At 41.5% G+C, this 12,831-nt stretch overlaps 1 protein-coding gene across 1 annotated transcript in view; it reads right to left on the reverse strand.

Annotated features, from left to right (window-relative positions):
* LOC121009531 (A disintegrin and metalloproteinase with thrombospondin motifs 2-like) overlaps positions 1–12,831 on the reverse strand; it is a 775,073-nt gene that overhangs the window by 299,973 nt on the left and 462,269 nt on the right. Inside the window, exon 12 of the mRNA XM_040442735.1 lies at positions 2,000–2,172. Coding sequence (XP_040298669.1) covers positions 2,000–2,172 — 173 coding nt within the window. The remainder of the gene's footprint in view (positions 1–1,999; positions 2,173–12,831) is intronic.

Raw genomic sequence — 12,831 nt, forward strand, 5'->3', positions numbered from 1 at the left:
CATATTCATGAAAAAAATGGTTGTGCGAGTATCCCCACTGACTTGTTTTATAAACAGATAGCATACTGAAGAAAAACGCCATCATGTGCATAGCACCTTACTGTGCTGCCACTGTGTACATGTCCTTGACAAGCAAATTTGTCCGAATCAGCCGCCTGATTCAATTCTGACCAAAATTGATCCTAAACAAATCAAAAGTCCTTTAGTCTCCCTGAAAATATGTAAATTACATGCTGGTTTCCCTCCCCCTCCATTCCCTCTCTCCAAAAATTCATCTGAATTGAATTAAGTGAAATTTAGAATTTTGATTTTATACAATTGATTAGCCCAGCTCCATTTTCACTACTTTGATGAAAATTCATAAATATTTTTAAATAACTATTTCCATTATACTTTTTCTCTGTAGTTTCCACTTCTGGTTTTGGCCTACAAAAAATGATGCAAAATACTGACCAAATACTGACTGTGTGAAAGTGGCCTTATAGAAAGCACCTACAGAGTCTGGAAAATGCTGGGGATGGGAATTATCGACAGGCTCTTAATATCGTATAGTGCCACTGCCCTAAAATACAATCCTTTTACATGGAATATAAATCAGTCCTTACTACCGTAATAATTAATTCTATGACCCTCTCCTGGAGTTAATTTTGCTCAAGATTCCAGAGTAACTTCACTCCCAAACAAAATGACCTACAGTAGCTATCCATTTTCTACCAGCAGCCAAACTTCTTATACTACTGAAATGGAGATACACTGACCCTTTCAATAAGACTTTGGAGAAACAAAGGTTCACCAAATGTATGGGATGGAGAAACTGGCAGGTTGGGAAAACAAAAATAGGGGTCTCTTCCTTAAAACCTGGCAACCTTGGATTAATCACACAAACAACTTAGGCTACTTTTACACTGGCGTTTCTGGGTCCGTTTGTGAAATCCGTTTCAGGGCTCTCACAAGCGGCCCAAAACTGATCAGTTCAGCCCCAATGCATTCTGAATGGATAAGGATCCGCTCAGAATGCATCAGTTTGGCTCCGTTGAGCCTCCATTCCGCTCTGGAGGAGGACACCAAAACGCTGCTTGCAGCGTTTTGATGTCCGCCTGACGATGCAGAGCCAAACAGATCCGTCCAGACTTATAATGTCACTGACACAAATATGGTGCAATTGAAACGGATCTGCCTCCCATTGACTTTCAGTGTAAGTCAAAACGGATCCGTTTGCATTATCATGAACAAAAAAAATATATATATATATATATATATATATATATATATATATATACGGTATATATTTTAAATTTCTTTTGTTCATGGTAATGCAAACGGATCCGTTTTGACTTACACTGAAAGTCAATAGAAGGCGGATCCGTTTTCAATTGCACCATATTGTGTCAGTGAAAACTGATCCGTCCCCATTGACTTACATTGTAAGTCAGGACGAATTAGTTTGGCTCCGCATCGTCAGGCGGACATCAAAACGCTGCAGGCAGTGTTTTGGTGTCCGCCTCCAGAGCGGAATGGAGGCTGAACGGAGCCAAACTGATGCATTCTGAGCGGATCCTTATCCATTCAGAATGCATTGGGGCTAAACTGACCCGTTTTGGGCCGCTTGTGAGAGCCCTGAACGGATCTCACAAGCGGACCCAGAAACGCCAGTGTGAAAGTAGCCTTAGACAAACTCTCTTAACTCACACATGAAAAACACATCATACAATCTACTGTAGTTCTTTCAGAGAACTTTAACAGAGGCTACCACAAGCCAGTATTCTAAATGTTACAAACTAATGTATGCTGAATGTTTTTCTTTTATTTTATTCAAATGTTATCTTTTTTGTTTGAATATTCTTTATTTGTGAAGTACTGGATTGGAAGATTGTTTTATAATAATTTCACAATGTTTGTGTCGTTCAAGTCACTGTATTGGCAGAAGGATCCTATATGATATGGGAAAATATGACAAGAGACTGGACAAAGGAAAAAGTTTTGCTAAATCTCACATTACCATCTGGATGTTCATATGGAATCCATTGATGTTTAGCATTCTGATATTCAAAGAATGGGTCCCACTGTCTGCACTGTTCTTCTCTAAAGTCCTCATAATCGTCACATTCTTCAATATTACATAGCTGCAGTTCATAGCTTGGTCCTAGACACGAACGACCTCCGTTCGATGGGCTAAATATAAAACAGTATAAGTTTGAGCACTGCAATTCCATATTATTCTTAATTCAGTTAAATGGTTTTAAAGAGGACCTTTCACCACTCATGACATTCCTATTTTAATAGCTTCATGCATTCCCCATGTAATAACAATTCTGGAGCCTCTATTCTTATGGCTCTATGTTGTGCCATCCCTTTATTATTTGTACTAGAAGTTATGAATTAATTGCTATTGGCCTTCAGTAAGGGTACAGAGGGGAGGTAACCAGTTGGGGGTGTGTACCTGCACAGTCTGACAATGGCAGCACTGATTGGATAGAGTGAGTCTGTGCAGGTACACACCCCCAACTGGTTATCTCCCCTCTGTACCCTTACTGAAGGCTAATAACAATTCATTTATAACTTATAGTGCAAATAATAAAGGAATGGTACAACATACAGACATAAGAATAGATGCTCCAGAATTGTTATTACATGGGAAATATATGTAGCTATTAAAACAGGAATGTCAGGAGTGGTGAAAGGTCCTATTTAACATTAACAATGAAAACATGGGAGTTTCACTGGTGTTAATCCTTTAAAGACTGTATAGCATTAGAAACAATGTTCACAACAAAACTAAGAAAAAGAGGAGGACAAGCAAAACATATGCGCCACCAGGGCCGTTGCTAGGTTAAAAAATTCGGGGGATGCGCCCCTGATGTTTTGTCCCAGGCCCAAAATGTCCTGCCTTGCATGCTAGATACAACTGTATTGTCATCCCCAGGACAGCAATACAATTGAATCTAATGCACTGGAAGATCTGAAGGATATGTGGTGACATCACAGGTCATGTGACCAGCAAAACAGGCAGTGGTTGAGAAGTACCTGGGATGATGTCACCATCATGTGACCAGTGCAAAAGAGGACGGCAGTAAAGAGGAGAAGAACTGGTGGAAGAAGTTGTGGTGAGATCTGCTACATGAGGAGAGGTAAGTGAAGGGAGAGCAATGCTGGGAGTTTTGGTTATTTAACTGGGACTGTATGTTAGGGCTTAATGGAGGGATGTTATTTACATGGGACTGTGTGTTGGAGGTGGCTTGGGAGGGGGGTCATGTTATTTACATGGGACTGTATGTTTATGGCGGCTGTGGGAGGGAGTGATGTTATTTACATGGGACTGAATGTTGAGGGGGCAATGTTATTTACATGGGACTGTATGTTGAAGGTGGCTGGTGGGGGGAATGATATTTACATGGGACTGAATGTTGAGGGGGTGATATTTACATGAGATTGCATGTTGGATGTGGCTGGGGAGGAGGTAATGTTATTTACATGGGACTGTATTTTGGAGGGGGCTGGAGAGATGATGTGATGTTATTTACAAGTAAGTCTATGGCAGAGAGAGGGAAATAGTGTTATTTACATGGGACTATATGTTGGAGGGGCAGAAGGGAGGGAAGTGATGTTATTTACATAGGACTGTATTTTGGAGGGGGCAGGAGAGATGGTGTGATGTTATGTACATGGGTATGTATGGTGGACAGAGGAATATAATTACAGGGGGCACTGCAGGGGGCATTATAAATACTTGGGGCACTTCAGGGTGACCATTATAACAATAGGGGGCAGTATAAATACTGGGGGCACTGTAGGGGTATTATAAATCCAGGGGATATTAGGCGTTCTTATTACTACTGGGGGCTCTATAGGAGGGACATATAGATCTGCCATATTTCTACTAAGAGCACTATGGGGGGCCTTATTTCTACTGGGGGCTCTGGGAGGGTATTATTAATACTGGAAGGCTCTTCTACTAATGGGGGCAATCTTGGGGAGCATTATCACTGTTGGGGGCATTCTAGAAGAGAATTACTATTGGTGGGACTATGAGGAGCACTATTATTATGGGGCACTCATATTTCTTCAGGATAGTATTTGGGGGTATTGGGGAGCACAGCGAGCAGCAGAATAACACTGTGGGGACTCCAGGTTGGGGGATGATGATAGAAATGTGGGGAAGCTAAGACGTCTGTGTGTTACACTCTGCAGAGACGAGGCGCGGCTGAGAGAAGTTATACGAACCTAATGGAGAAGATGATGACAGAGAAGATCTACATCAGAGATGTCGTCACCTGGAGGCCCTGGATGTGACAGGTATGTGCTGCTGTACAGCAAGTACAGAAAAATTTGTTGCGGGGGGAAGGGGGAGACTTAGAGAACTAGGCCATATTCATTGGGTATTGGGCCCCGGATCTTTTGAAACTCTAGCAACGCCCCTGTGTGCCACATAAGACCTACAATAAATAATTAGGTACCGTCCCTGCCAAAGAAGTCACCTAGGACGGTATTCAGTACTATCCAGATATGGAGAACAAGCCCTAAGTGGAAGTTGAGGGCAAAGGCGTCATGTGAGTGGGAGAGAGAGGAGGACCATGGAAGTCATAAGGTATCAAATATGTCCTTTTTGTCAGTACATGTAGAATCTTTTTTCATTTAGCATGATAATGGTAACTCATTTTTTTCATAACTTCAAGGTAAAAAAAGAAGCAGTTTTCCACCTGGAAGCAATAGGTAAGTTAGATATCATTGCTATATATCAGATGAGGTTACCTGTTCTAATGATTGTATCTGGATATCAATCACCCAGTAACATTACAGAAGGGTTCTTCTTTTTATTTTTTTTTATTTTTTTATTAATTATCTTTATTAATTAGTATATCAAACAATTTACAAGACAAAAAAAGAATACAGAAAATAATTATTTTTTCCCTTCCCTTTCTTTCCCCCATATCCCTATTCCCTAACCCCCCCTTCCCCCTACCTGTGGTGCGTCAAAAAAAAAACAAAAAAAAAAAACAGCAACAACATTTGTCACAACTAATCAAATCCTCCAACCACCCCATATCTTAGTCCACTTATCATCAGCTCCCCTCTGTTTAAAGATGATTTTCTCATAGTTTTTTACCTTATCAACAAGGTTTATCCATATATTTATATCTGGAGTATAACGAGCAAACCAGGTCCGACTGACCAAAACTCAGGCCAACATCAATATCCTACCCAGAAAGATCTTTTGATACTTAGGATTATCTATTTTGGAAAGATCATTAAGCAAGAATAGTTGTGGTTCAAAAGGGATTCGTATTTTTAGTTTATACATGATAAAATTATCGATGGGTATTCCAATAGTTTATAAGTTCTGGGCAGGTCCAGATCATATGAAGATAGTCCGCTCCTGAAGTGTCACATTTAGGGCAGTTAGACGTATCCCTTAGTCCACATTTATTCATCCATAAAGGGGTAATATATAATCTGTGGCAAATATAGAAATGTACTACAACATGGTTGAAGTTCAGGGATAGTGAACCTAAATTCCCAAAAATATTCTCCCACCCTTCTGGTTGTAAATTCGGACAATCCATCTCCCACGCTCTTTGTTCTGGTGACTGTATATCACTAAAACGTGCCTTGAGTAATAGCTTATATATATTTGAGATCTTTATTCTAGACAGTGTACCCCCTACCCAATCATTCAAGAAAGATGAACTATCTATATCCAACACCAATTTATCGTCCAGACTAGATAGTACTGAACGCAATTAAAAATACCTAAACCATGAAAAATTTTCTATATTATGTGTCATCTCTATAAATGGCTTAATCTCTCTATCCTTAACTACCTGTGAAATATACAAAATTTTGTTCCTTTGCCAAAATGTGTCAGCTGCAATATCATCTAGCCTTTGTAAGTACACATTATGCCAAAGAGGCGTGAATGTAAGTGAACCCTTTACCTTCAACCATGTCCTAGTAGTGGCCCACACTTTCAGGAACAGCTTTATAGTCTCTCTGTAGCCCCGCTCATAGGTCTTCAGTAACCCGGATTCCAACAGGGCAAATATATTATTGTGAGCGTAACTCCCTACCAACTTCCCTAACAGTGCACTGTTTTCTGATTCGTAGCACATCAATAGCTGAGCTGCAATAAAATACCCTTTAAAGTAAGGGAGATTTAAACCCCCACACTCCAGTGATTTATACAAATATTCCAACTTTAATCGAACTCGTTTTCTTCCCCATATTAAATCATTAATTATTCTTTCCATGAGTTTAAAGTATTTATCTTGAATCCAAATAGGTGAATTCCTAAGCACATAGAGAAGTTGTGGTAGTATCACCATCTTGACCAGTGAAACTCGGTCAGCTCTAGATAGGGGAAGTCTCAGCCAGATCCCTATTTTAGCTGTAATCCTTGCCATTATGGGGATCAAATTAAGTTGTACAAAATTTTCCACCCGGGGTGATATATTCAAGCCCAAATATTGAAAAGTGTCAACGATGTCCAACTGTGTCACGAGAACCTCTTCCTGTGGCAGGGGGTCTATTGGCATCAAACTGGTCTTAGACCAGTTTATAAGAAGACCGGACACCTCACCAAATGCTTTAACCATTTGAATAATTCTAGGAAGAGTTATTTCCGTGTGGTCTATAAAAAAAAGAACATCATCCGCATATAAGGAGATACGGTCTTGCACTCCTAACGTACCAAATCCTTTAACCCGATTGTCCTGCCTAATGGCCATCGCAAGGGGTTCAATATAAATGTCAAATAATAATGGGGATAGTGGACAGCCCTGCCGCGTACCTCTATTTAAATCAAAACTAGTAGTCAAGATCCCATTTAAACTTAGTTTTGCCCTAGGAGATCTATACAGTAGTTTGAGAATGCCTATAAATTTTTCCCCAAAGCCCATCCTTGCCAGAACCTTCCAGAGGAAGCGCCACTCCACCCTGTCGAAGGCCTTAGAGGCATCCAGTGACAGGATGGAGCGAGCGGTCCCCCCAGGGGCCTGTATATTGGAAAAAAGCTGATGCAGATTATGATGGGTACCCTTGTTTTGAATAAAGCCATTCTGATCCGGATGTATAATAAAGGAAATAACCCTAGAAAGCCTTGTTGCGAGAACCCTCGCAAGAAGCTTTACATCTGCATTGAGCAGTGAGATTGGTCTATAAGATTCTATATCTAGTGGATCCTTTACTTTTTTTGGAATTAATGTTATTACGGCTTCCATCATTGAGTCTGGCAGCTTCCCATCCTCCACTGATTCAGAAAAGACCTCCAGCAGTCTGGGGAGAATACAGTCCCCGTATTTACTATAAAATTCATATGGGAGTCCATCTGAACCAGGGGTGGAGTTGGCTGAGCATAATTTAATAGCTCCCTCCAATTCCTGAATTGAGATCTCTAGTTCAAGTGCTTTCTTTTGCGCCTCAGTAATAGTTGAAAAAGCAATCCCATCATGATACGAATCCATCTCATCATCTGTGATCTTAGATTCAGCTTTATACAAGTCCAGGAAATAGTCCACAAAGGCCTTCTCTATCGGACCCTGTCCACTAACCATCCTACCATTACTCAGTCGAACATTATCTATGTATTTTTTAGATTGTTGACTTGAGATCACCCTGGACAAAAGTTTACCAGGTCGCCCTGACTCCGTAAAGTATTTTTGCCCTTTAAAAAAAAGGGATTGTTGGGCCTTATCCAATAAGAAGTTAGAATATACTTGTGTGGCTCTTTGCATACTTTCCCTATTCTCCTCCGTCTTATTCATATAGAAGGATTGTGTCGCCAGTGATGCAAGTTCTTCTAAATTTTTCTGTTTTTTCCCATACTCCTTTCTGAGGTTCGCAATATTACTAATCATCATTCCCCTCATATACGCCTTAAAGGTATCCCATACCACTTGAATTTTTGCTGAGCCATAGTTGTTATCCCAGAAACTGCCAATTTCATTCTGAATTATTTCATGTGTCTTTATCACTGATAGCCAGTAAGGGTTTAATCTGAAAGGGTTTTTTTTTGTATATCTTTCCTGGGTTAAACAGAGTTCGAGGAGTAACGGTGAATGGTCCGATATTGACCTTGTTTCATATTTCATTCGTTTCACCAATTTCACATGTTTACTACTTATCAGTGCAAGATCTATTCTGGACATAGATTTACCTGCTTTACTAAAGCATGAGAAAGCCCTTTTCCCCTGTCCTAAATATCCCCAAACATCTTCAAAACCAGCCTCCAAACAAAACCGTGCCAGGGGAGACCCCTGAACCGGACTATCTTCCTTGACACTCGTAGAGACCCTATCACGTAGAGGATCAATGAGACAGTTGAAATCGCCAACAATCATTGTTGGGCATTCTGGCCATTTATCCATAAATAATAACAAAGAATTAAGAACCGAAAAGGAAAATGGCAGTGGAATGTAGACAAAAGCCAAAATACATGTCTTCCCCCTTAATCTACAATATAGGAAGATGAATCTCCCCAGGTGGTCGACAGAGGATGCCTCACAGGCGAAATCAATCAGTCTATGTATCAAGACAGTAACACCTCTGGAGTAGCTGGAAAAAGTAGAATGATACGAATGCGAATCCCATCCCCTGCCGACCACTCTGGAGGTCTCTTCAGTGAGATGGGTCTCTAACAAGCATACTATTGCTGGTAAATGTACCTGAGTCAAATCAAAAACCGCTTGTTTTTTTCCTCTGTCCCCCAGACCGCGTATATTCCAGGCAATAATTCTAGTCGACATTATCAGAAGCGGTTAGGTGGGACAAAGCAAAAAAAAAAAAAAAAAATCATTTTTAGACGCACCACAGCCCAACCCCACCCCTGGCCCCCACCCCCCTGTACAGGTAATCCACCACATATTGTAGCAGATTTCTCTCCTATGACCATCCCTCCCACACTCCCCCCGCTCGGCCACCCCTATTAAGAAGCGAAGAAAAACAGAATTGGGGGTATAAGCCCCCCATAACAATTATTGTTCCCACTAAATCCTAAAGCAATTGGATCACAGATCATTTCGTTCAAGCCAGTCCACGGCTTCATCCGGGGAATCGAAAAATAGGGTTTTATCCTTAGAAATAATCCGCAATTTTGCTGGGAACATAAGAGAGTATTTAATATCCCTTTCTCTTAGCCTCTTTTTAACCGTCATAAATGTGCGTCTCTTTTCTTGTATGTCCTTTGAGAAGTCTGGAAAAAAAGCCAATCTATTACCATTGTATACAACCGGTGAACATTCCCTCGCCCTTCTCAATAGCATATCTTTATCCCCTATGACCAGTAACTTAACAAGAAATGTCCGGGGTTGTCTCCCTGGGATTGGTTTACCCCCTGGGACCCGATGAGCTCTTTCTATCATAAACAGTGGGGAGAACGAGTCCTTCCCAAAATTCTCAAAAATTAGCTTCTGTATGAATTCGGTTGAGTTCTTCTCTTCAACACCCTCAGGGATCCCTATTATTCTCACGTTATATCTTCGTGATCTATCCTCAAGGTCCACCACCTTTTTTTTTTCAGAAGGCTACACTCTAATTTCAGTGTGGAGACTTCAGAGTTTGTTTTTTGGGATTCATTCTGTATCAGGGCGACGGAGCTCTCCAGATTGTTAACTCTGTCTCGCATTTTGGACAAATCATCTTTTATTAGTCCCACATCGACTTGGATAAACCCAAGTTGGGTTGTAACAGCCTGTATTAAATCCCCATTTTGTTTAACCGCTAGCAATATTTCTTCTAGCGGAGAGGAATTATCATTAGAGATAACTTCTCCCATTATACCCTCTTCCTCTTCAGGGTATCTGGAGGCTTTTTGTCGTTCTAACCCAGTCACCTCAGAGCCGTCATTTTTTTTAGAGGCAAGATCCTTTTGTCCGCCGCTCGTATTAACCCTCGGAGACCTCAGGAACTGGTCTATTTTAGTTGTTTCAAAAGTTTTTGACCCCGGTTTCTGACCGGAGAAGTCGGCCGAGTGTCTACTAGCTTTTGGAGCCATGCCTTGTTGTTGTATATCCTTTGATAGCCGTGGGGAGGGCGGAGAGCGTGACGTACTCTGTCTACGTCATCACGTAGAAGGGTTCTTAATGGGCATCTGTCACCACATACAGTACAGACCAAAAGTTTGGACACACCTTCTCATTCAAAGAGTTTTCTTTATTTTCATCACTATGAAGGCATCAAAACTATGAATTAACACATGTGGAATTATATACATAACAAACAAGTGTGAAACAACTGAAAATATGTCATATTCTAGGTTCTTCAAAGTAGCCACCTTTTGCTTTGATTACTGCTTTGCACACTCATGGCATTCTCTTGATGAGCTTCAAGAGGTAGTCCCCTGAAATGGTCTTCCAACAGTCTTGAAGGAGTTCCCAGAGATGCTTAGCACTTGTTGGCCCTTTTGCCTTCACTCTGCGGTCCAGCTCACCCCAAACCATCTCGATTGGGTTCAGGTCCGGTGACTGTGGAGGCCAGGTCATCTGGCGCAGCACCCCATCACTCTCCTACATGGTCAAATAGCTCTTACTTTCAAAGTTTTCCCAATTTTTCGGCTGACTGACTGACCTTCATTTCTTAAAGTAATGATGGCCACTAGTTTTTCTTTACTTAGCTGCTTTTTTCTTGCCATAATACAAATTCTAACAGTCTATTCAGTAGGACTATCAGCTGTGTATCCACCTGACTTCTCAACGCAACTGATGGTCCCAACCCCATTTATAAGGCAAGAAATCCCACTTATTAAACCTGACAGGGCACACCTGTGAAGTGAAAACCATTTCAGGGGACTACCTCTTGAAGCTCATCAAGAGAATGCCAAGAGTGTGCAAAGCAGTAATCAAAGCAAACGGTGGCTACTTTGAAGAACCTAGAATATGACATATTTTCAGTTGTTTCACACTTGTTTGTTGTGTATATAATTCCACATGTGTCAATTCATAGTTTTGATGCCTTCAGTGTGAATCTATAATTTTCATAGTCATGAAAATAAAGAAAACTCTTTGAATGAGAAGGTGTGTCCAAACTTTTGGTCTGTACTGTATATCCCTGTAAAACCAGCTAACATACCAGATGTGCACCTGTCAGACGAATGTAAAGGTGCAACGAGGGAGGAGCCATTGCAACTCGAGGCTCCACTTACTCTTAGGCCGCACCAGCATAACTTTGACAGGGTCAGACAGTGAACAGTAATCACACCTGGCCCTAAAGTCTTGCCCCTGTATTTTGGCTTATGTGATTGGCACAGGCGCACTAATGTACAAAAGATCGCTGACACATGGGCTCTGTACTGCATATGCGCCAGTGACATCACTTTCTCCACCAGGAAGAAGCAGAGATGTCATTGCAGAGAGGAGGGAGGTGGCTGCTGACGCTGGATCTACCTTGTTGATGTATTTCTCTTCAGAGGTGTGCTGGTATGCTATATATAGCCCTATATGTAAACGTGTGTGTATATGTATATTTATTGATATATAAATACGTATCTACATATAAAATATATTAATTTCTATATATCCTTGATGACATATTGGATAAAGGGTTCAACGGTGGGCACAATTATTGGTGGCAGTGCCAATGCAAAATAGCCCAGCAATGGAGAAAAATACTTACATAAACAAGGTGGATCCAGTGCCAGCAGCCACCTCCTCTTCTCTGCAATGCTATCTCTGTTTCTTCTGGGTGGACAGAGTGACAATGCTGGCGCATGGCAGTACAGAGCCCATGCACTGATGATATTCTGTAGATTAGTGCGTCTGCATCAGTCGCATAAGTGAACATGCAGGCACCAGAATTCTGGGCCTGGTGTGATTACTCGTAACTGCCTGGCCACATCAGTAAAAGTGGGGGGGACGTGGCCTACCAGAGAATGAGCAGAGCCTCCTGGTGCAATAGCTATGCCCTTGTTGCACCAAGGAGGTAATTTGCAAATTATAAAGTGCTGTCTTGTACACATTCTGGCCACATTTGGAGATGGGAACAACCCCTGACATGTGCAGCTGGTATGTCAGCTGGTTTTATAGCGATATGTGGTGACAGATGCCCTTTAAATATTTTGATAAAGCAAAATAATGTGTGTCCCAACAAAGATGAAGATAAACCATAAAAACTGAGCAGATGGTAAAATTAGCCTTTTAGGCGTACACATATCGCATGCATGGAAAGTATAGGAATAGTGACATTTATGCATAATAACTACTATATTCCAGGGCAGCTGTTTTGGCCTCTGCAGATAAAACAAATAGGAAAAAAGACATGCTTTGACCAATCTGAAATCAAGATTATTGTGTTATGTAGGTTTTATGGCATTAGCAAACTGTTATGGCAGAGGGTGTGGAGCCACTGTGTCAACCAACATCTTTGACTTTGGGCTAGTCCTAGCAGTCTTCTGGTACCCACCCTCTACCCGCTGTACAGGGATCAGATAGAATTGTACTCAGGGGCAGACTGAGGTATTGGCAGACAGAGTACAAGTAAAATAAATGGGCAAGGGTCAGTACAAGGGCAAACAACCAAATACTAGCAAGCACCCTACCACTGCAGAAGGTACCTAAAGTACCCTTGGGTTGGTGAAGATTAGGGTGCACATGCACTGGCCCTTAAAGAAGCATACACATGCACCTACGGCAAGAGTGGAAAGACGTTGCTTGCAAGAGCAGGCTGCTTCATGCCTAGATGGAGGACAAGATGGATAACTCCGTCGGCTGGGCCCGCTGCAAGGAAGCTGAGGAAGAATTGAAAGTCTGGGCCGCCGCAGAAGATGCAGGAGGGTGAGTAAAGCGGAGCCCATGCCTGCTTGGGATAGCAGAGCAGCAGGCCCGGGACGCTGATATATAAATATAT

The sequence above is a fragment of the Bufo bufo genome, chromosome 1 (assembly GCF_905171765.1).
Source record: "Bufo bufo chromosome 1, aBufBuf1.1, whole genome shotgun sequence".
Classification (NCBI taxonomy): Eukaryota; Metazoa; Chordata; class Amphibia; order Anura; family Bufonidae; genus Bufo; species Bufo bufo.